The sequence below is a fragment of the Neurospora crassa genome, linkage group V (genome assembly GCF_000182925.2).
Source record: "Neurospora crassa OR74A linkage group V, whole genome shotgun sequence".
NCBI lineage: Eukaryota > Fungi > Ascomycota > Sordariomycetes > Sordariales > Sordariaceae > Neurospora > Neurospora crassa.
In genome coordinates this window covers 5551991-5572041 of record NC_026505.1, presented here as the reverse complement: position 1 = coordinate 5572041, position 20051 = coordinate 5551991, and the positions used below count along the sequence as shown (strand labels likewise).

At 52.6% G+C, this 20051-nt stretch overlaps 8 protein-coding genes across 8 annotated transcripts; 2 read left to right on the top strand and 6 right to left on the bottom strand.

Moving 5' to 3' along the window:
• Window positions 1–20: 20 nt before the first annotated feature.
• NCU04307 (MSF1) lies at window positions 21–2354 on the bottom strand. The gene has a single exon (XM_955860.2). The coding sequence runs from the start codon at window positions 1609–1611 to the stop codon at window positions 1015–1017; it is 597 nt and encodes a 198-aa protein (XP_960953.1). The 5' UTR covers window positions 1612–2354; the 3' UTR covers window positions 21–1014.
• Window positions 2355–3000: 646 nt separating this feature from the next.
• Window positions 3001–5082, bottom strand: NCU04306 (methionine aminopeptidase 2B). The gene is made up of 3 exons (XM_955859.2): window positions 4713–5082; window positions 3505–4628; window positions 3001–3438 (listed from the first exon to the last, which is right to left on the bottom strand). The coding sequence occupies exons 1-3, from the start codon at window positions 4756–4758 to the stop codon at window positions 3295–3297; spliced, it is 1314 nt and encodes a 437-aa protein (XP_960952.2). The 5' UTR covers window positions 4759–5082; the 3' UTR covers window positions 3001–3294.
• NCU04305 (hypothetical protein) lies at window positions 5032–6985 on the top strand. Its single transcript, XM_955858.2, has 2 exons — window positions 5032–5597; window positions 5822–6985. Exons 1-2 carry the CDS (start codon window positions 5338–5340, stop codon window positions 6762–6764), a joined length of 1203 nt encoding a protein of 400 aa, XP_960951.1. The 5' UTR covers window positions 5032–5337; the 3' UTR covers window positions 6765–6985.
• Window positions 6986–7245: 260 nt separating this feature from the next.
• por (porin) lies at window positions 7246–9696 on the bottom strand. The gene is made up of 5 exons (XM_955857.3): window positions 9315–9696; window positions 8886–9008; window positions 8717–8747; window positions 7857–8359; window positions 7246–7785 (listed from the first exon to the last, which is right to left on the bottom strand). The coding sequence occupies exons 1-5, from the start codon at window positions 9357–9359 to the stop codon at window positions 7636–7638; spliced, it is 852 nt and encodes a 283-aa protein (XP_960950.1). The 5' UTR covers window positions 9360–9696; the 3' UTR covers window positions 7246–7635.
• A 332-nt stretch (window positions 9697–10028) lies between these two features.
• NCU04303 (asparagine synthetase 2) lies at window positions 10029–13329 on the bottom strand. The gene is made up of 7 exons (XM_955856.2): window positions 12855–13329; window positions 12526–12576; window positions 12411–12436; window positions 12245–12271; window positions 12124–12159; window positions 11903–12051; window positions 10029–11829 (listed from the first exon to the last, which is right to left on the bottom strand). Exons 1-7 carry the CDS (start codon window positions 12878–12880, stop codon window positions 10399–10401), a joined length of 1746 nt encoding a protein of 581 aa, XP_960949.1. The 5' UTR covers window positions 12881–13329; the 3' UTR covers window positions 10029–10398.
• A 1115-nt stretch (window positions 13330–14444) lies between these two features.
• On the bottom strand, window positions 14445–15886 carry NCU04302 (ubiquitin-conjugating enzyme E). The gene is made up of 4 exons (XM_955999.2): window positions 15352–15886; window positions 15120–15280; window positions 15023–15046; window positions 14445–14949 (listed from the first exon to the last, which is right to left on the bottom strand). Exons 1-4 carry the CDS (start codon window positions 15384–15386, stop codon window positions 14696–14698), a joined length of 474 nt encoding a protein of 157 aa, XP_961092.1. The 5' UTR covers window positions 15387–15886; the 3' UTR covers window positions 14445–14695.
• Window positions 15887–16330: 444 nt separating this feature from the next.
• pex19 (peroxin 19) lies at window positions 16331–18114 on the top strand. The gene is made up of 3 exons (XM_955998.3): window positions 16331–17006; window positions 17065–17655; window positions 17718–18114. The coding sequence occupies exons 1-3, from the start codon at window positions 16713–16715 to the stop codon at window positions 17811–17813; spliced, it is 981 nt and encodes a 326-aa protein (XP_961091.1). The 5' UTR covers window positions 16331–16712; the 3' UTR covers window positions 17814–18114.
• NCU04300 (hypothetical protein) lies at window positions 17987–19941 on the bottom strand. The gene is made up of 2 exons (XM_955997.2): window positions 18965–19941; window positions 17987–18780 (listed from the first exon to the last, which is right to left on the bottom strand). Exons 1-2 carry the CDS (start codon window positions 19592–19594, stop codon window positions 18208–18210), a joined length of 1203 nt encoding a protein of 400 aa, XP_961090.2. The 5' UTR covers window positions 19595–19941; the 3' UTR covers window positions 17987–18207.
• Window positions 19942–20051: the final 110 nt, after the last annotated feature.

Below are 20051 nucleotides of genomic sequence, written 5' to 3'. Positions count from 1 at the left end.
AAATGAAGCACGCAGTGTTTGAATGAAGGGAAATGTAAGATGTCTCTTATCTCAAAATTGAAATGTGAATGACGAGATCTAGCAAACATTGTAAATGCTCTAGTTTCCCTCTTCCATCCCTCTCTGTCCTGTCCATCATCTCCTTTTCCAATTCCATCTTAGCAGTTGCCGCAACCCGATTTATCTGAACCGTCTAGGATATGTACAAGGAGTTTCGTACCCCGCGCGTGTCCTCGGGTCGTCGCATCCAAGGCCATCAGTACCCCTCGCATCCTTCAAACCGTTTCGGAAACCCGGAAGCAAGGAATGATAAATGATGATTTTCAGTTTCCTTTGACCTCCATGCTCAATCCCAAGAATAACCCTAGAAATGAACCGGGGATAAGGGGGTAACTCCGAAAACTCCGCCTCAACACTGCTTGACATGATGGGGATGACAACGCAGAGATGAACACAAAAGATGAGGAAAGGAAAATGCAAGTCTATAGAAACACATCTGAATTTGGGATATCGAAATGAATAAAAGCAAGATAAAATGAAGATGCATCGCTTCTTCCCCCTCCTTGAGTAAATAATGAACACCGAACAACGCCGTCTAATGAAGTTGACTCCAAGTCTATGCTTTTTGGCTAAACTCCCGGACTCCGTACGACATCGCTTTTGTTTGTATGTAAACCCATCAATCGCAAAGAAAAAGAAAGAGAAGTGTGTGTGTGTGTGAGTGAATGCATCATTAATGCCGCGCCAAGCCAGGAGACAGACAATGCCTGCTGCACGGAACTGCCCGGAGCTTTTTTTTCAGCTCAATCGCTTGTTTGCTTGCCGCGGGTGCGCGACACGTGTGTGTGTCGCCAAATGTCGTGATTCGGCGTCGTGATCGAGCAGGCGATTTGATGATGCGCTACCGGCATTGCTGCTGCCGTTATGTGTGATGATGGTGCCGTCACTCAATTGCCCCAACGATGCAGAAATTCATCGAGCATCTCAGAGCGACCTCGGATCGCAAAAAGAGACTTAAGCAGCCATGCGGATGTTCCCAGCTTGCTCCCTGATGAGGCCCATCTTCTCCCTTTCCCTTTCCTCAGCGAAGACGCGCCTGCTCATGGCCAGCACGGACTCGAATCCTTCCTTGCCCTTGGCCGCGTTCTCCCGGAACCTCTTGACAAGGGTGTCCTCAATGCTGTTCTTGATGCGCTGCCAGCCACCAGCCAGAGCGGTGATCTTGGCCTCCTGGTGAAACTTGGTCTGGTGATCGGAGAGGGGCGAGTAGACGACGGTCTCCTGGACGTTGAGCAAGTTGCTCCAGGTGATATTTGTGGAGACCATGGTAACGGTCTTGGTCTTGGGGTCGACGTATGAAGTCTCAAACACCTGCGACTCGTCCATGCCGCCGCCCATCATGCTCTTGAGCCATTCTGGAGCAGCCTGACGGCAGGTGATGAGGCGCTCGGTGCGCAGGATGCCGGTGGCAGGGTCAACGCTGCGGCTGATGGTATCGACGGCGACAACGTGCGTCGACTTCTCGTTCCATGGGCAGTACTTCCGCCAGTTGGCAGTCGATACCTCTTCCCATGAGTAATTGAAGGTTTCTGTGTTGGAAAAGACCTTCATTTTGATAGCTTTGCGATGTGTTTTATTGAGTTTGTTGGTCAGGATTCGTGAGGTGGTGTCAAGATGGATTCCTCTTATAAGTGAAAAAAAATTCGACTCGGAAGCGCCGCGCTGACAAAAAGCAGACCGCAAGAACGGGAAAGACGATCCTTATGTCGACAATTGCGGTGACGCAAGCGAGCGGTCAGCTAGAAATAGGGCGTGGTGATGGTGGTGGTGGTGACTGTAAGAAATCGTCTGGACCAACGACAAGAATAGGACTTTTTGGTGGTCAAGGATTGGCTTGTGATAACGCAGAGAGCGGAGGAGCGCAGCAGAAAGTTCTTTCGCAGGGGCTAGACTAGTGACTAGTAGCTGACTGGGACCCTGGGTAAACAAAACCGGTTGATCCGAACAACGGCCTGGAACCTTGGGTTGATCGACGATAACGGAGCGCGTGCCTGGTTTGCTTGTGACACTACCGCTTGTACGTACGTCCCGTCTAAAAGGGGAAAATGATAGATTGGTTGTAATTGTTTGTGGTATGTGGTCGCGTGAAGGTACCTAGGTAGACAAGGCGGAGTGGAATGCAGAACAAGTGCAATACTATAAAGTGAGAGACACTTGAAAACAGAGTTGGACAAACTTTGTGAAGCCTCAAAAACAGCGAGACCGGAACGGAGCAGAGGAAGAGCGGTTGCGGCCTTTATGACTTGCCGCTTGTCATCGCGATATTCCTCGGCTTTTACCAATTGGAACCGAAATGTGACGCCTTTCTTTTTTTTTTTTTCTCCTTCCAGCGTTGTACGCCCCCGCGCGGTCCAGTTCAGTTAGTGGCTCACTGAGCCCCGTTGGTCCGTTCACACCCGTGTCTCACGAATTCTTATCGGGTCCGTGATAAACCAGAAAAAAAAGTGGCAACGCAGCTGCGCAGTCAGCCAATGGGATGAGCCACATTTTCCACAGTCAATCTCCACCAGCCTCAGCTTGGCGAGGTGTGGAAAAAATAGTCCGAACACACTGGCACCAAAAACCCACCAGAAAGTGTTCTGTCTTTTATTCGCACACCTCGGTTAGACAGGTCGGACACGGCGAATCTGACAAAGCCGCAGACGTCACAGCCGGCATACCTCCGTCATCCCCAGATGTCGATCACTCCGCCTCCGTGATCGCTTCCGTCACTCTTCGCCGCTGATTGACAATTTGGAAAGCCGTGGAATTTTTGAGCCTCTGTATCGGTACGGTACGGTTGTGGATCGCTGGGTCCGATTTGTGCGGCCTGCACGGAGTACGAGTGGATCTCTTGGGACCGGCTTGGCTCTCGAAGCTCCGCACATGCTCCGGTTGTCCTCCGTCTCTGGTCGACAGCCAGCTATATTGAAACATGACACGTTAGTTTTCATGTGCTAAACGAGTTCAAACTTCCAGCGTTAAATCCCTGCCATCAGCTAAAACAACCGTTACAGATTGACGAACCAAGTGTCAAAACGTCCTAGCACTCTGTAGATTGATGGCTGCGCGCTGCTGAGTTTCTGGCTGGCTCGAGCTTTCCTTCACCTCTCCCTGTCAAAGCGCACTCATCACCATGAACTCGTGGTGCTACAATCTTTTACAAGCAACATTACAGGAAGAAAACGCGAACCAAACAAATCCCGAACTTTTTTTGTCGTACCCTATCCTATGCTATGCTACCCCATTAATCCCTTAGAAATCATCACCACGGCTGATAACCTCCTTCACGGTAGGTCTGAGCAGAATGGTGTGCTCATACTGGGCAGTGTAAGAGCCCTTCTTATCAACCAATGGGGGATAAGCCTCGACAATACCCTGTGACACAAGGTTGTTCAACTGTAACACGCATCGATTAGCAACAGAATGATTCGGGCTGACAGACAGCGAACATCAAAAACTTACCCCGAGAAGATACTTGTCCTGACCCAAACGATCAATGTAACGCCTGCAGAAAGGAAGAGTACCAAAGTTCTTGGTGATCACGTTCAACAAGGACTTGGCAGAGGACAGACGGAGATCGACCTTGGCTGCATCACCACGCTTGGCGTAGTGCGAAACCTCACCCTCCTCATGCACGTAGCCGTTGCCCGTGCTACCGAAAGTCTCAATGGCAAAGACATCGCCCTCCTCCATCTTGGTCTGGTCGTTGCTCTTGACAATCGGCACGCTCTTGGTGCCGTGGATGCTGTAGTGGTTGATGGTGTGGCCGTTCAAGTTGCGGATGGACTTGACGGGAAGCATCTGACCGTTGATCTCAACCTCGTAGCTCTCCATGACCTCCTGGATGGCGGCACCAATGTCGCCCACACGCACGTCGATACCGGCCTCCTTGATACCGGCGTTGGTGGCGGCCTTGACGGCCTCGAGAAGGGGGTCGTAGCGGGGGTTGAAGGCGACAGTGAAGGCGCTGTCGACGATGCGGCCGTTGACGTGCACACCGAAATCCACCTTCATGACGTCGTCCTCCTGCAGAACCATCTTGTTGCCAGCGTTGGGGGTGTAGTGCGCCGCGCAGTGGTTGATGGAGAGACCAGTAGGGAAACCCATACCGGCGATGAGAGCGTCGCCCTCCTCGAGACCGCTGTGGCCGGTCAAGGCACGCACACTATCCTCAATGTTCTCGGCGATCTCGGTCAGGGTCTGGCCGGGCTTGATGCTCTTTTGCGCCCACTGGCGAACCTGTCTGTGCACCTCGGCGGCGTGGCGGTAATCGGTCAAGAACTCCTGGTTGAGATTGTCGAGATGGCGCTTCTCCTCGTTGGTAACCCGGTTCAGGTTGTCGTTGACGTATTCGACCTCCTCGCCCTTGGGGTACTGGTTGTTGGGGAAGAGCTGCGAGACGAGGACACGCGGAGGCTCGCTCTGGCTGGTCGGGGCCTTCTTCTTCTTCTTGGGCTTTCTCTTCTTCTTCTTCTTGGCGGCACCGGCGGCAGGGGCGGCAGCGCCCTCCTCGGCTTCCTCGTCACCGGACTCGGCATCGCTGTCGTTACCGTTGGCCGCCGCGGGAGCGGGCTTGGTCTCGTCGACTATTTTTCGGATACAGCAAGTCAGTGGTGACCTTTACGGTTGCGCCGTGATGCAGGGTGTCGGGAGGATGTTGAAGTCCATACCGCTGAGCTTGCTAAGCTCTTCTGCTGGGGCTGCTTGAGCTGCCATCTTGTCTGTTTGATGTCTCCTGACCAGAAAGATGTCAAGAGGAACAGACAAAGTGTTTGTTGTTGAAGAAGAAGGGAAGCTGATGCTCTTCAACCAAACAAAAGTTCAATCCCCACCATCCAAAGCTCCCAACGTATCGCTTATCGCCCCATTGGATGGTCAGAAAATTGACGGCTGACCACTCACAGCGCTCCGTGTAGGGACTACAGGGCGCGACGTTCACAAACGCGGGGTTGCAGCGGTACGCCCCCAGCGCCCTTGAATTGACATGTTCAACGCTGCATGAGCTGACCCGACCCAGCTTGCCCTTGCCGCGTTATCCGGATATTGCAGGCTTGTCCCAATTGAAGGGGATGCATCTCACGGGGCGGGCGGTGAGGTGGCCAGAGCTTCGAGGACATTGTGCCTCGATTATGTCACTGCGTCACCGGCGGCAGGGATCCTGTCGTTATCGTATCAGGCTCGAAGCTAAGGAAACCAACCCTACCGTCAACAAGGAACGTCGATTGCGCCTGGGTGTTTCTTCATTTGAGAGGACATGAAGGATCATCTATAAGCCCAGCGAGAACGGGATGAGGAATGCCAGTTCACTACAGCTCTTTCGGTGCGGCCTTGCGCCCTCTTGGTCGCCAATGCCGTCGTGGTTCCCCTCATCTTTCCACTCCTCCACCCTCGATTATCACCACTGCGAGAGTTAACGTCGCGAACAACTTGAAAGTCTCTCGCAACTTTACCATTTCGCGTACTCTACAAACCGGCCGTCAAGAGCCTGAACACCACAACAATCACTATGAGACGTTGAACGTTCATTTCGACGCCACCCAGGCGGAAATCAAAAAGTGGCTATGCCTTTTCTTGAGCTTCCTATCGCAAAACTCCACCACACTTTTCTTATCACTTACACCAACTCGCGGTCCACCTCTTTCACTATATCCCATTACATGTCTCTACACTTTCACCCTTACTGCGCCAACAGTCCATCTTTACTTTCAATCCCTCTACATACCCTGCCTAGGTATCATCCCTTATGTGAAACAACACCGTAAACTAACAGCAACAACAGATCCTTCTACCACCTCTCCAAAACCCACCACCCCGACCACAACCCTTCGGACCCGCACGCCTCCCACCGCTTCATGCGCATCTCCGAAGCTTACTCTACCCTCTCCCACGCCGACAAACGCGCCCGCTACGACCGTGACGTCCTCCGTCTCCATTTACGCGCCCGCGCCCACGGCTCGCACCACTCCTCCTCCGTCGGTCCGGCCGGCGGCCGCCCAGCCTCTGGCCTGTCCAAGCGCCGCTCAACGACACAGGGCGCTCCCCCGCCTAGCTTCTTCAAACAAGGCGGGTACGGGGAGCAAAAGGTGAAGAGGGAGTGGCAACAGAGTACGGGGTACTCTTCACAGCAGCAGCAGCAGCAGTACGGGGGTGGTCCAGGTCCAGGTCCAGGTCCAGGTCCAGGTCAAACGCGAGGTGAGGGGGCGAGTACAGGAGGACCGAAACAAGAATGGTCCCAAGCATTCAACCCCGCTTCGGCACCTCACTTCAACAGCGAGCAACACACGCGCACCCACGAGCAACTATGGGAAAACCTCAAAAAGTCGCATGCAAGAAGGAGCGAGGCGGCTAGACAGCAGGCGCGGTGGCAGCAGCAGCAAGAAGAAGAAGATGAAGAGGGAAAACAGCAGTGGTGGTCGGGGTCGGGGTCGGGGTCGACGGGGTACCATCAGCAGGAACAGCAACAACCGTACAAACAGCAGCAGTGGGGTGAAAGTAAAAAAGTGATGCCGGAGATCCAGCAGGGAAACTGGGCAAGTTTCTTTGCGGTTACCGCGGTGTTGCTGGTTTCGAGCTTTGGGCCTTATTGGTTGTTTGGGGAGTGGATGAGTACGGGCGGTGGTGGTGGTGGTGGTGGTGGCGGTGGTAAGAAGAGGAGTGGAAGCGGAGGAAGCGGTGGCAGTGGTGGGAGTGGAGGGGGAAGTAGGAAGCCGACTGCTGTTTGAGCTGTGGGGATGATGGGTAGGCATTATGATTTGAGCTGGAAGCAGGTTGAACAGGACTGCGGGACCACAAGAGTAACAGAATTGTGGTAGGCCCAAGTGACAGAAATACAGGTAACGGAGTTCTGCAGTTAGAGAAGAGCTTTGTGTGACAACAGACTACATTCATAATTCAGCTCTTGAGAAGATGATGAGAAGTTGATGAAGCTTGAACTGTGTGCCGAGAAGATCTGTTCCAATTCAATACGCATCTTTGCATGCTGGGTGTTCGCCGTACTAAAGGTACCTATCTATATATAGCTAGTATCGTATCTCCTCTAGTCGAGGTGTAGGGAATCGATTTGCGGACAACACGTTGAATAAGCTCTATCCCTCCAGCTTTAGTTAACTGGCTGGGTTTAAGCCTTGCTTGCAGCAAAGAATGCCACCAACAATTACATGCTGATGCTTCACTTCATTGCACAGCCCTTTGGAGTTTCAACGGTGTTTGAAAAGTAAGTACTGAATGAGCGTGTTTGAAATCGCTATGGGTATTTATAATCTAAGTAGTGTAAAGATCGCGCTTGGTTTCCGTCTCCAGCCTAATTACAGTAACCATGTCCATCAAAGACGCTACAACTCTATCAAGAACTTTTGGCCCTCTTCGTTACACAAAAGCCCAAACCAGTTATACACAAACTCATCCTATCAGTCAGCCACCCGAAGCAGGGCGCAACGTTCGTCATCTTCACTATCTTCATAAAAGAAATAAATATCACTACTGGAAGGGGAGGCTCCACGATGCCAGCAAAGGGGGGTTATCTATTCCAGTTGAGAATTTGTTCGAAGGAATACTATTACGCCGCTGCTTCTTCACATGTGTCCTGCGATTACTCTAAGACTCGAAGGTGAAGCTGGTGCCGACCTTGTGGGTGGCCTGGTCAAGCTTCTGGGTATCGAAAGAGGCACCAACACCGAGGGTGACGCCCTCACGGAGGAGAACATTGTAGGCAATGGCAGCGACACCACGGTCGTTGATCTTGCCCTATACGGTTGGAAAGAAACATCAGGTCAGCATACAGAAGTTCCATAAACGGAATGACAGCAATAACATACCTTGACGAAAGAGACGGGGTCAATGCGGTACTTGGTGGCGACCTCGAGGCCGACGGTGTTACCGGTCTTGGAGTTCCAGGTGGCCTTGGAGCCGGCCTCAACCTGGGAGTTGACCTTGTGGTAGTAAGAAGCGGAGAAGACGCTCAGGTTGTCAGTAGCGGTGATGGCAGCGCTGTAGGTAGGGGCGTGGTAGCCGACAGCGGCGCTGTAACCAGTGATGGCAGCCTTCTGGACATCGTAGCCAGCGGAGGCACCAGCGAGGAAACCCTCGTGGCCGACAATGGCGTCAATGTTGGCGGTGGGGCCCTTGAGGAGGTCGAAGAAAGCACGGCCGTGGAAGTTGCTCTGCTTGAAGTGGAGGTTGAACTTGGCGCCGCGAGCGTTGGTGGCGGGGAGGAAAGAGAAGATACCCTCAGCCTTGAGACCCTTGGCGAGGTTGTCGGCCATCTCGACCTTGGTCTCAAGGGCGTTGGCAGTGTTCCAGGTCTGGGTGACGGTCAAGCCTGTTGTTCGCCAGTACATTAGCATTGTCGTGAGGTTCGCATACGGATAATGGAGAAAGCTGAAGTAGAGGGGTCGTCCCCGAACTCGAGGACCGATGACGCCGCCTAGAGAGAAATTCAAGTCTACCAGCGGCCGAACACGCGCTGAAGGCCTCTGCTTTGGTTGTTTCACGTTGGCAGTACCATTGTCGTGGGCGGCTAAACTTCCGTCGGGATGACAATTCCTGGCCTTTTCGTCTTTGTGGACGCGTCTGTGAACAATGCAAAAGCCAGGAGGTAGTGGTGCGCCGGGAGGAAGGGGACCAAAAGGGGGACCAGAAGAAGAAGACAGAGATGTAAGAGAAGAGTGATATGTACCATTGGGCTTGTCGGTGAATTTGCCCTCGAGCTATCAGTCACGCAAAAGAGGTCAGCTTGGTCCGTTGGCAACATGAGAGAAGGGAGGGCGTTTGGCGCAACAGCAAGGTGGTATGATGCTGTCGCGGCATTGCGCCGAGAGCCCCAAGGGAGGGAGGAGGTAACGTACAGCACCGCTGGTGACCTTGTCGTGTGTGGACTTGCCGGTAACCTTGAAGGCGACATTGTTGGGGGTGTTGGACTTGACCTCGATGGTGCCGGCAGCGAGGTGGTAGAAGTCCTTGTTGAGGAGCTATATTGCGCGCAAAGAAGTCCATGGTTAGCGACACATTATAGTGCGTGCATGGGGACCAGGGCCCAATCATTCAATCATGGTGGGGGTGGAGGAGGATGACGATGTTGCTTCGTGGACATTGGCATCGACGAGCTATCGCGAGAGGGGGATGTGTAGGTAGGTATGGGGAAATGCCGCTTCAGTTTTGGAGCTTGTACAGCTTTCTCCAGCCAAACAGACAAACACGTCTCTCGATAACATCGATCGAACAGGTCGCCGTCATAGCTCGGGTGCGGAGCACAGGGAGGCGTGATTTTTGCTTACGTCGTTGGCCGACTTGGCGATGTCAGAGAAAGCGGGAACAGCCATTGTGAAAGATGTTGTGTGAGGGCGACACGGGTATGATGGTGAATGGAGAAAGTGAGGTTGCGGAGTTCAAGAACGCGAGCTGGAGACGGGAGTCGGGAGAGAAAAGGCTTGCGGTTATGTTGCGCGCGGCGGGGAGCAGCAAGCTCAGTCGGGTCGGCTGCGACTGACGGCGGGGGGGCCTCTCTCTGGTGGGTTCTGGCGAGCCTGGCGACTGGGTTGGGAAGTCGGCGTCGGGTCTGGGAAGCTCCAGCCGAAAAGTGGAAATGGAAATGTTGGGAACACCAGAGACACCCCAAGACCAGGTGCAATGTCCCGATAAATTTCTTAGACGGAGTCGTGATTGGTCTTTCTCGCCGTGTGCATTTGGCAGCTCGGCAGCGCTAGTAGGCTCGCCATGACAAGCTTGAAGCAGCACCAATCGCGACCCCACGCCATTGACGAAACCAGCCCGTTCATGCACACCATTAACCCTAACCCCTTTCAGCGTCATGGCCCCCTTTCACGCCTTCTCCAAAGGTAAACAATCAGGGCACAGACTGAAGCTGAGGCAAACCATATCATCTGCAGTCAGCCCTTTCATCTCGAGACCGCAAGTGCATTTGTGTCGTCCGGAAAAGGCCCGCATCTCATAGCACCCACATAATGCAAGCATCTTTTATCTATCGCATACGCATAATTGTCATCCCCTTTTCTCGTACTCACATCTTCATTACCGTCTGTTGCTTGGAATAGGTCTTGCTTAGGTTGTTTCACTTGTCGTTCGTGTATTGCACCCGAACCTTGCTCAATACGAAGTCAGTCCCATCCAAACGGTCACCATTGTTCACAAACATGCCAATTGCTACATAGAGTTTTGAATCACTTTTTGTCTTCATCTCTATGCTGGGTTAATGGCTAGTATAGGTATACGCGATCCGTTTATTGTGACCCCATATAACGCCCTGCATTGTAATCCCGATGCCAAGCTTTTAAACATTCCAGTCCCCATTTTCTTTATCCATGGTTTCCCTTTTTGGTTTTATTATTTTCTTGTTTTGCTTTACTCGTCCACGTGGTCATACTTGGCTTGGTGAATGGAGATGGCTCTGCCACTGGGGTCGGTCTGCTTGACCCACTTGGGAGTCCACCTCATGACGGTAGACGCGCACGAAGGGGGGAAGTGCTCGTCGAACATGCAGCGGTACCAGTAAGCCTCCTTGGTATCGGGGATGTCGTCACCCCACTCGGGCTTGGGGTTCTTCATCATCTCGTCAGTGACTTGGAGCTCGGCCTGGTCCTTGAGAGCGTCGATCCATCCGTAGCCGACACCGTCGGAGAACTGCTCCTTCTGGCGGTAGAGGATGTTGTCAGGGAGGTAAGCACCCTCGGGCTGGTCCTTGGTGTCGAAGGCCTTGCGGAGGATGTACTTCTCGAGCTTCTCCTTGGTGATCATCTTCTCCTGGGGATCGATGTTGAGAGCAACCTCGAGGAACTCCTTGTCGAGGAAGGGCACACGGGCCTCAAGACCCCAAGCAGAGGTGGACTTGTTGGCGCGCAGGCAGTCGGCCAAGTGGAGGTTCTTAACACGACGGACACACTCCTCGTGGAACTCCTCCTTGTTGGGAGCGCCGTGGAAGTAGAGGTAACCACCGAAGATCTCGTCAGAGCCCTCACCAGAGAGAACCATCTTGATACCCATGGCCTTGATCTTGCGAGAGAGGAGGTACATGGGGGTAGAGGCACGGATGGTGGTGACATCGTAGGTCTCGAGGTGGTAGATGACATCGGAAAGCGCGTTAAGACCATCCTCAATAGTGAAGGTCATGACGTGGTGCTTGGTGCCGAGGAACTTGGCGACCTCGAGGGCGGCCTTGTTGTCGGGGGAGCCGGGGAGACCGATGGAGAAGGAGTTGAGCTGGGGAAGGAAAGTGACGGTCGAGAGCTTGTTCTCATCATCAATACCAACCAAACCCTCGCCCTTGTCCTGGGCCTCGGGGTCAACCTCCTGGTTGAGGGCAGCCTGCTCCTCAGCGAGCTTCCTCAGACGGAGAGACTCTCTCTGAGCGATAGCAGCAACCAAAGAGGAATCAAGACCACCGGAAAGAAGGACACCGTAGGGGACCTCAGCCATCAGACGTTTCCTGACAGACTTCTCAAGGGTCTCGCGGAGAAGCTTGAGGTCGAGAGGAGTTTGGGGGCACTTCTTCTCATCCCACCACGAAGGCTCGAAGTAACGGGTGGTCTCGCCAGTCAAGCTGTCGAAAACGTGGCCGGGAGGGAAAGCCTCGATCTTGTCGCAAACAGGGTGGAGGGACTTGAGCTCGGAGGCGAAGTAGACGGTGCCGGGCTCCTGGGAGTTGTAGCCCTTGTAGAGAGTGGTGATACCGATGGGGTCGCGGGCGGCGATCGTGCGGTCCTGCTTCTTGTCGTAGAGAACGAAAGAGAACATGCCATCGAGGTGCTTGGGGGCATCGACGCCGTGCTCAAGGTACTGAGTCGCATTGTAAGTATATTTTGTTTTTCCTCTTCATTCATCTTATCCTTGACAAAGGACGCAAACTCACCAAAGGAATGATGACCTCGCAATCTGAGGTGGTCTTGAAGTGGTAGGGGTTCTTCAAGTGCTTGCGGATAAGACGATGGTTGTAGATTTCGCCGTTGGCGGCAACGGCAATGCTCTCATCGGCGTTGGTGAGAGGCTGAGCGCCACTCTCTGTTTTTACCGTCAGTTTCGTTTGGTCTCTTCAGGCATTTTCCATGGGAGCAGGTTTTCCTTTGTACGCACCAACACCGACGATACTGAGACGCTCATGGCACAAAACTGTGTGAAGCGTATGGTGTCAGCCAATTTTGTTCCTTTTATTCCACCCCAATGAGTTCTCGGGGTTAGTGAAGGGTGTCCGTACTAGTGTTGTGGCAAGTGACGCTGCCGCCTACATAAAAAGAAAGACAATTGTTAGCCAAGTGCTCCAGAGCGGTCGGGTCATCAATCACATTGCGCAAGCGCGCATTATCGCATTTGTTTATCTATGAGGATGACTCAGGGGCATTTGAAATGGGAATAAGACTCACTCCAATCAGGACCACGGTGACGGATGCTGTAGATAAGATAAAAGTGTCAATCGAGTCAATTCCTCCTTTGTTTGCCGACGCTCGGTTGGGCGAAAGGTTGGGGAAAAGCGCTTACGCCTTGGAAAGCTTCAGAGCCGTAGGCTTGAACTTGGCGACATCTGGGTGGCTAATCGAACATCATGTTAGTTCAAACAATCCTAAGAAAAGATGGTTTTCGGTCGCGAGCATCGTTTCTTTGTGCAGCTCGTTTAACCTCGGATGGACGGGGCGCTCGTGTCTTGGCGGAGCAATTTTTGGATCGCAAATTGTTATCAGATGCGCTGCCATTGTTGCCCCTCCGTTCCGATTCCGCTCTTCCCCAAAAGGTCGTCTGCGAAACAACACATGCGATGACAGGTGAAGGTATTGTAGGAACACCACAAAAACTTTGGAGTCGCAACTTACTTGTGGCAAGCAAAGATTCCGCACATCTTGACTGTTGGTCGGAGTAGCTCCTGGTATCTCTGAAATTGGGGCCTGAAAAATGATGCTTGGCGCTCAAAGGCGGAGTAGATGGTACCGAGTTGGCGAAGAGAGGGCTGCCTTTATAACTCGGGATGGTCGTCTTGAGACTGCGGGATGCACAAAGAACGACGTGGATAGCACAGAAGCTGAGGGGGCAAGCTAGACGGAGGCCGGATGGGATGAAATGATGAGAGTAAAAAGAGACAGAAAAAAAAAAGAGCCAAGAGGGAAAAAGGAACGGGAAGTACAAGAGGAGGGCTGTTGACTCAAGAGTCAAGGGGCTGGCCGTTTAAGAAGGGCCAAAGAGTCATAGATACGCGGGCACTTACGCATCTCTTGGCGAAAGATAATGTAGTGTGGTGATGTGGTGGTGAGCCGACGGAACCCCAGAATTGGATCCAAAAGTCCAGTCTTGATACAGGGCGAATCCGCACTTTGGCCCCCCAGACCCATTCAAAACACTCCATCCAAAACTCCATTCAACTCCGGCGGTCTCCTGTGGTCTCGCCCGAAGGCTGACTTCTCTTTTCCTAGATCGTGTTCTTTGACTCCACGGAAGCATATGATTAACAGCGTGGCAAGCTTAAAATACTACGGCATATTCTAGCTGCCACTATTTTGTCCAGGATATTGCCAATTCCCACGGCCCATTGGCTGCTTGGCTCCAGCATACCGGCCAAAGGACGGAGGAGGCGACAAGCTTCAGAGCCTCTTTCCCTTGTTCTGCCAGTCCCTCGCCCCCAAAATCCCGTCACAACCCAAATCTTGAGGCCGGTGTCGGGACAGGCTGGTCCCTGAGATTGTCTGAAAAGGGACGGTCAATGAAACCCCACATATCGGTCTCAGTCCCGCAGGCCCGCGTCCGCCAATCCAGGGATTACCTACACCGGACTGATAAGAGAACCGCGGAAAGCCGTGTACCTTTTGGAAGCCATCATCAGCCGCCGAGCCAAGCATGTTAGCTGGCCACACAGTGGAGAGAAACGAGCAGTAGTGTGAATATTTTCATCACAGTGTGCCGGCAGATTTTGTGCCAGCTGCACAGGCTGACAAGTCCTTCCAGCTCTCCAACGTCATTGTGTCAACGGCATAAAGTCCAACTCCCTTACAAACCTTAAGTGGGGAGAAGGGGGGGGGCGGGGGGGGGGGGGGGGGACGACGGGTACCCCAGGTTTCTCCGCAAGCGGAGCGTGGCTTGCAACCTTGCCGTGAGGTTAAAAACTTCTTGACAAACTGAAGACACAGATAAAGCTAGTGATAAATCCTGTACGGAGTATCTGACTGAGACTCTGTAAACTGGGTGCCCGATATTCTAGGTTTTCCGGACGTGAACTTCCCGTGAAATAACTTTTTGCTATCTTTTCTTGAAACGCATACCTCTCCCGCCTTGGTCGAATCATCTGCGATTGAAGATGACTCTTGAGGGTTCATCCCACTGATTCCACTACTCCCCGGCCGAACTCGACCGTGAGTTTGGTAGAAGGGAGATCTAGGTCCGAGACAGCAAGTATTGAGCACAAAAGTTGGGGGAAACGGACTGATGCATCGGGCGCAGCGTCGGTAATTTTTTTTATTTTTCTTAGACTCTTGTTCCTCGATCATGAGTATATAGAGCAGCCCGAAAATTGAATCGTGCGCAGGATCGCTATCAATGAATGAACTCCCTCCAAATGCCGCCACAAACAATGAATTGGTATCCCTAAACTCCGTGTCCCAGGTCCAGCAAAACAGAACTGCTCTCTCTTTTTCACCAAGCACCCTCACATTCGTGGGTTCCCAATCTATGGGGCGGCATTCTCCCGCACGACGCGCTTGATCCGACGTTCATATTCCTGACGATCTTTCTTGAAGAGATTGTACGCCTCAGCCTGGGCTGGGGACTCGGGATTGGGGTCATTGAGCAAGTCCTGGATGCCGAGCAGGATCTGCTTCATCGTGATGGCCGGCTTCCATGCCTCTTCTTCGTTGAGGATCGAGAGACAGACCGTGCCTGATGGGTAGACATTGGGGTGGAAAAGAGGGGGGACGAATTTGCCTGCTCAGACGCCAACATGTTAGCCATGTGATCGTAGCAAGGGGGGATGGACGAGGGCTAGCTTTCGGCGTACACTTGGGGGGTTTCGTGGGATATTCTGCATGCAGGAAACGTCAAGTCAGCACGTGTATTCTTCTGACTAAAGACACCGACCGGTGCAGGGCGCATACCATCAGGGAACGTGACGGTCAACTTGAACAGACCACCCTCCCAGATTGTCTTTTCTTTGCCCGGAATACCACATTCCCAAATCTTCAAGTCGAGCACACCCTGCTGGTTCTTCTGGGGACGGGCATAGAAGCCAAAGGGATGGTCCTTTCGCCACTGCTTCCTAGAGGGAGAGAATAAGATTGTCAGTCTGCTGGACGTAGGTACACTGTTGCGCAATGCTTTGCGGCGTACCGTTCCTCTTGCAAGCGGTTCTGGCACAGCGCCATGGTGGTTGACGAGGTTGACGTTGACGGGGTTTGGCGTCGGTAAAAGTTGAGCGGTGGCTGATCAACGTGGGATTCGAGTGATCCCTTGGACAAACTGAATGCGACGACGATTCAACTTCGACGGCCGGCTTCTTGCTAATGCAATGACGGCGCCGAGAAACGTGGGGATGCGGCTGAAGAGCTGCTCGGGTTGGTCACGGGGGGGATGGGCGCGGATCAGAAGGTGGAGTGTGGGAAGGTCCTCTGCAGGTAAGAGATCCAATCCTATGGGCCACGCGATATGTAGCAGCGTGGAGTATGTACTGCGTAGTAGCCCCGCAAGGTGAGAGGTGAAGGTGATTTGGGGTTTGTAAGGCCAAAAAAGAAAAGATGAGGGTTCGAATATCTGGAGTATATGCGGGGAATGATGCGCAATCCGAATGGAACTATGTAACGAAGTGTTTCCTGGGAAGGGAACCGACTGTGACTGATGTGGTAGACTTCGAATCCTAACGAGGCTGGAGGGAAGTTTCAGTTTGCAACGAAGTGACAGCAAATCGAATGGCAGGCGACACGCTCATTCAGTTATTGCCTGCCGGGCTCGGAGTTCCTGTCGCCTCGAATCAGGAAGGCGGAGAGTGGGTGAAGTGAATGGCATGGAAGCTCTCCTCTGCTTAACTTGTACTCCGAAGCTTGTCAACGGCATTTCACATACAGTAAATGGCCCATTTCAGTGACAGCGTGTAGGCTCCAAAATGAGCTTGATCCGCAGTCACACTAGCATCAGAAGATGGGATGACAGCGAGATGCCTGTTAGTATGGACTTTAAGTGCTCAAGCAACCTGATCAAGGAATATTGTCTGAAGCTGGAGGTGGTGTCCCTCGGCACACAGCGTACCCCGGTGGGCAATGGTGGGGTAACCGCCCTGTTCAAGCAGAGATGCGGGAAAGCGCCATGAGGAGTGAGCCGAATTGCACATGCAAAGGAAAACCCCCTCGTCATCTGAACCCTTCTGGATGTCAATCTCCATCTGACTTCTCTCCCTTCCATGTTTTCTTCCACTGATCACCCTTTCTTTGAAGGTTTTGGTTCGCTATACAATTCTGGATTTGCCTATCCCAGAGAGATTTTGTATACTCTCTTGATAGACCACTCCGCCTTGCATTAGCTTGGTTTCTACCTCAAACAGACAACTTCCCGCTTTTACCTCTCTCAAAGAGGTCGTGCTTCAGCGTGGGGTCAACCTTTTGCCCGAGCATCTGCTTCGTCTGTCGGAACGAGGCGCATCCACGACCGATCGACGTCTTTGCGATTTACACAACATTCTTACACACTCATACCGCACAATGGCTTCGAATAACGCCGGCGCAAAGGAGGAGGTGCCCAGGAAGGCCACCGTGGCCGACGAGTTCGACGATGACGTGTCCGACCCGGATGAGGATGACCTGGATGACCTGGATGACATGCTCGATGAGTTCGCCGCAGTAGACCTTCAAGCCAAGAAGCCTTCGGGGCCAGCAAGGCCAGACGCCGCTGGGGCAGATGGTGCCAAGGGGGAAGATGATGTCCTGTCCGAAGAGGAGTTTGCGAAGCAGCTGCAGGCCGGCATGGCTGATCTCCTCGGTGACATCGAGAACTCGGTAGGCGCAAACAATCGCAATATCCCAATTTCTGCGGCTCTAGCTAACTCTGAGCCAGCCTGAGCTACAAGCCCAGTTCGAGAGCATATTCAAGGAGCTAGGCGCCGCCGCCGCTGCCTCGGGTGCCGAAACACCTGGTATTCCCACCCCAAAGGCCGAGACTTCGACCAAGACTCCTCCGTCTTCTTCCCGCAGAGCCTCGGCCGCGGCCTCACCATCGAGCAAGAATGCCGAAGCTTCCTTTCAAGAGACCATCCGACGGACCATGGAGCGCATGCAGACATCTGGCGAGCAGGCCACGGCCGCTGCCGCAGCTGAGGGTTCCGATGATTTCCTTGCTGAGCTGCTCAAGCAGATGCAGTCGGGTGGCCTTGACGGCGAGGGCAGCGAAGAGGAGTTCAGCAAAATGCTTATGGGAATGATGGAGCAGCTCACACACAAGGACATTCTGTATGAACCTATGAAGGAACTGCACGAGAAGTTCCCGGGCTGGCTGGAGAAGAACCGCGCGACGACATCCAAGGAGGATCTCGAAAGGTACGAGTTGCAGCAGAAGCTGGTGAGCGAGATTGTGGCCAAGTTCGAGGAGCCCAACTACGCAGATACGAGCAAGGAGCACCATGAGTACATCGTGGACAGGATGCAGAAGGTACGTTGGCCCAGCAGACCCCGATTCATTCGACATCGCCAACTGACACCCCTTGTGTATAGATGCAAGATGCTGGCCAGCCTCCCAACGACTTGGTCGGAGACATGCCCTCCGCCCAAAATCTCGACCTCCCCGACGATCAATGCGCCCCTCAGTAATTGTCTCAACACATCCAAACAAGAACCTGCAGCGAGTATGATACCATGAAGAGTTAGTCGCCATCGAAAAATGTTGGGCGGTTTATTGTTCTGTGCCCTTATGTGTACTGCCATCTCAAGAGCAGCGCTAGAGTATGAGGATATAGAGTACTTGATGATATCATTAACTCTAGTGATCCTGCACACCCTCGTGTACCGACCCGTATTCTTGTTGCATATACCCTTCTAATCTGAAAATGACTAGTGGCTGTGTTCCTTTTATGTCTCCGAACACAATCAATCCTCGATGAATGTAACCCGAACTCCTTTCCTATGCAAATGCAAGCTATGAATCCAATATGTGCCCCATGATATGAGCGAAGCGCAAGAAAAATATCAAGCGTCACCATGGTATTTACCCTCCCATCTCCACGTCGTCCTGACTGTGGTGCTGATGCTGTATCCCCGCATCACCACCACCACCACCACCACCATCACCACTTGGTTGTTGTTGTTGCTGCTGTTGCTGTTGCTGTTGCTGTTGCTGCTGCGCCAAAACCTCCATAAACAGCGCATCGTACTCATCATCCTCCCCCTCCTCCTCCATATAATCATCCCCTTGTTGTTGTTGCTGCCCTTCTCGTGCCCTCAAATCCTCCTGCGCCTGCTGATTTAGCGCCAACAACGCCTCCAACTCCGCCTCCTCCTCTCGCGCAATCATATCCGCCATATAAGCATCCATATCCTGTTCTCCCCCTGGTAGTGGTTGATCTTCCAACAGGCCTTCGAGAAATTGTTGCTGGTGGTTGAACTTTGCTCGTAGCTGGGCGAGTTCTTCGATTTCTTGCTCGAGAGCAGAAGCAGCAGAACCGTCACCACCGCCGGTACCGGTGTGGAACTGAGAGGAGTTGAAAGGGTTGGGAGGGGCAGAGGCTTCTTTTGCGAGGCGGAGTTCGCGGTTGAAGCGGAGCCATTCTAGTTTTAGGAGCTGTTTTGGTTTTTGTGGTCTGTTAGTATGGGTGAACTGGGTGGGATGGGAGGGATGGATGGAAGATCTTGGGGGATGGGATTGAAGGCATGGAAGAAAAAAAAAAAAAAAAAAAAAAAAAAGAGAAAAGAAAATATAAAGAGAGAGAGAGAGAGATAAAAGAAAACAATAAAAGAAAACAAACCTCATTCTCTCCACCCCTCCTCTCCCACGCCTTATCGTCCGCTCGTTGCCTCACATTCTGCAAGAACAAACGCCGTCGGTCTTCTTTGCGGTTGGAGGAAAGGGAAGGGTGGTTCATAGGTCGAGAGGGCCGGGAGTTGTATTTCAGGAATTTGTTGTTGTTGTTGTTGTTGTTGTTGTTGTTCCCCCCGTCTAACTGCTGTTGTGCTCCATCTGCCTGTCCCTGTCCCTGTCCTTGACTTTGCAAAAACGACCCAAAGATAGGTGATGATTGTGACTGTCCTCCAAAGATTCCTCGTGGTTTCGAGGTCGGTGAACCTGGTGGTGAAGATCGGGACATTGAATCGAATGGTCTGATGGGCGAGGAAGAGAGGGGAGAGCTGATTTTTGGTCGGTATTGGGGTTGGTAGGGCGAGGAGAAGGAGGTGGTGAAAGAGGGGAAGGTCGACGGCGTTGGCGTATCACTACTGTTGTTGTTGTTATTGTTGTGGTTGTGATTGTGATTGTTGCTTAAGGAGGAGGAGGGATCTTGGACTTGGCCAAAGGAAAAAGCTGGAGTTGAGGTGGACATTATGACGACGGGGGCGGCGTCACTGGAAGCGGAGGAGGCTCCGGTATGGAAGAAAGACATTATTTGGTGGGATGACTTGGCACTGAATTTGAGGACGGACGTTGGAGTTGTTTCGATTTGTTTGGGTGACTAAAAAGAATACGAAGTACCGGGCGTGGATATCTTTCTTGTCCCGGGTTGTCGCTTGTAAGTGTGTAGGCAGCAGAGCCAAAGAGGTCCGCAATGCGGGTCGGTTTGTGAAGAAGACGGGAGTCGCGGTGTGTATTGTACAGTTGTTGGGTTATTGGATATATATGTACAATTATACTAGGGTCTTGGTATCGAGATCACAACATGCAGTTTTCAGACGCAGTCATGCTTCCTCAGACGTGCTTGGACATTTTCTGTGTGCAACGTGAAGATCGCGTCTTTCGCTCGGCGAACCGCGGACGCACGTGTAAATTGGGGGGTACGCGACGGTGCCATAAATGACGGGATTTATTTGGTCCGCCAAGTGTCAGGGTTAGGGTTTAAGCAC

Bases quoted from the DNA above. Each gene is read 5' to 3' on its own strand.
- NCU04306 (XM_955859.2), bottom strand. From the start codon at position 4,758: ATGGCAGCTCAAGCAGCCCCAGCAGAAGAGCTTAGCAAGCTCAGCG. The intron at 4,629-4,712 runs GTATGGACTTCA...TCCGAAAAATAG, and splicing joins AGAGCTTAGCAAGCTCAGCG to TCGACGAGACCAAGCCCGCT. The intron at 3,439-3,504 runs GTAAGTTTTTGA...TGCGTGTTACAG, and splicing joins AGGACAAGTATCTTCTCGGG to TTGAACAACCTTGTGTCACA.
- NCU04300 (XM_955997.2), bottom strand. From the start codon at position 19,594: ATGTCTTTCTTCCATACCGGAGCCTCCTCCGCTTCCAGTGACGCCGCC. The intron at 18,781-18,964 runs GTTTGTTTTCTT...AAACCAAAACAG, and splicing joins GGAGGGGTGGAGAGAATGAG to CTCCTAAAACTAGAATGGCT.
- por (XM_955857.3), bottom strand. From the start codon at position 9,359: ATGGCTGTTCCCGCTTTCTCTGACATCGCCAAGTCGGCCAACGAC. The intron at 8,360-8,716 runs GTACATATCACT...GGCGAACAACAG, and splicing joins ATTCACCGACAAGCCCAATG to GCTTGACCGTCACCCAGACC. The intron at 7,786-7,856 runs GTATGTTATTGC...CCAACCGTATAG, and splicing joins ACCCCGTCTCTTTCGTCAAG to GGCAAGATCAACGACCGTGG.
- NCU04302 (XM_955999.2), bottom strand. From the start codon at position 15,386: ATGGCGCTGTGCCAGAACCGCTTGCAAGAGGAACG. The intron at 15,047-15,119 runs GTATGCGCCCTG...TCCTGCATGCAG, and splicing joins GACCGTCACGTTCCCTGATG to AATATCCCACGAAACCCCCC. The intron at 14,950-15,022 runs GTACGCCGAAAG...GCGTCTGAGCAG, and splicing joins TCCCACGAAACCCCCCAAGT to GCAAATTCGTCCCCCCTCTT.
- NCU04307 (XM_955860.2), bottom strand. From the start codon at position 1,611: ATGAAGGTCTTTTCCAACACAGAAACCTTCAATTACTCATGGGAAGAG.
- NCU04305 (XM_955858.2), top strand. From the start codon at position 5,338: ATGCCAGTTCACTACAGCTCTTTCGGTGCGGCCTTGCGCCCTCTTGGT. The intron at 5,598-5,821 runs GTGGCTATGCCT...CAGCAACAACAG, and splicing joins ACCCAGGCGGAAATCAAAAA to ATCCTTCTACCACCTCTCCA.
- pex19 (XM_955998.3), top strand. From the start codon at position 16,713: ATGGCTTCGAATAACGCCGGCGCAAAGGAGGAGGTGCCCAGGAAGGCC. The intron at 17,007-17,064 runs GTAGGCGCAAAC...ACTCTGAGCCAG, and splicing joins TCGGTGACATCGAGAACTCG to CCTGAGCTACAAGCCCAGTT. The intron at 17,656-17,717 runs GTACGTTGGCCC...CCTTGTGTATAG, and splicing joins TCGTGGACAGGATGCAGAAG to ATGCAAGATGCTGGCCAGCC.
- NCU04303 (XM_955856.2), bottom strand. From the start codon at position 12,880: ATGTGCGGAATCTTTGCTTGCCACAA. The intron at 12,437-12,525 runs GTAAGCGCTTTT...TCTTATCTACAG, and splicing joins GCTCTGAAGCTTTCCAAGGC to CATCCGTCACCGTGGTCCTG. The intron at 12,160-12,244 runs GTACGGACACCC...CGCTTCACACAG, and splicing joins CGTCACTTGCCACAACACTA to TTTTGTGCCATGAGCGTCTC.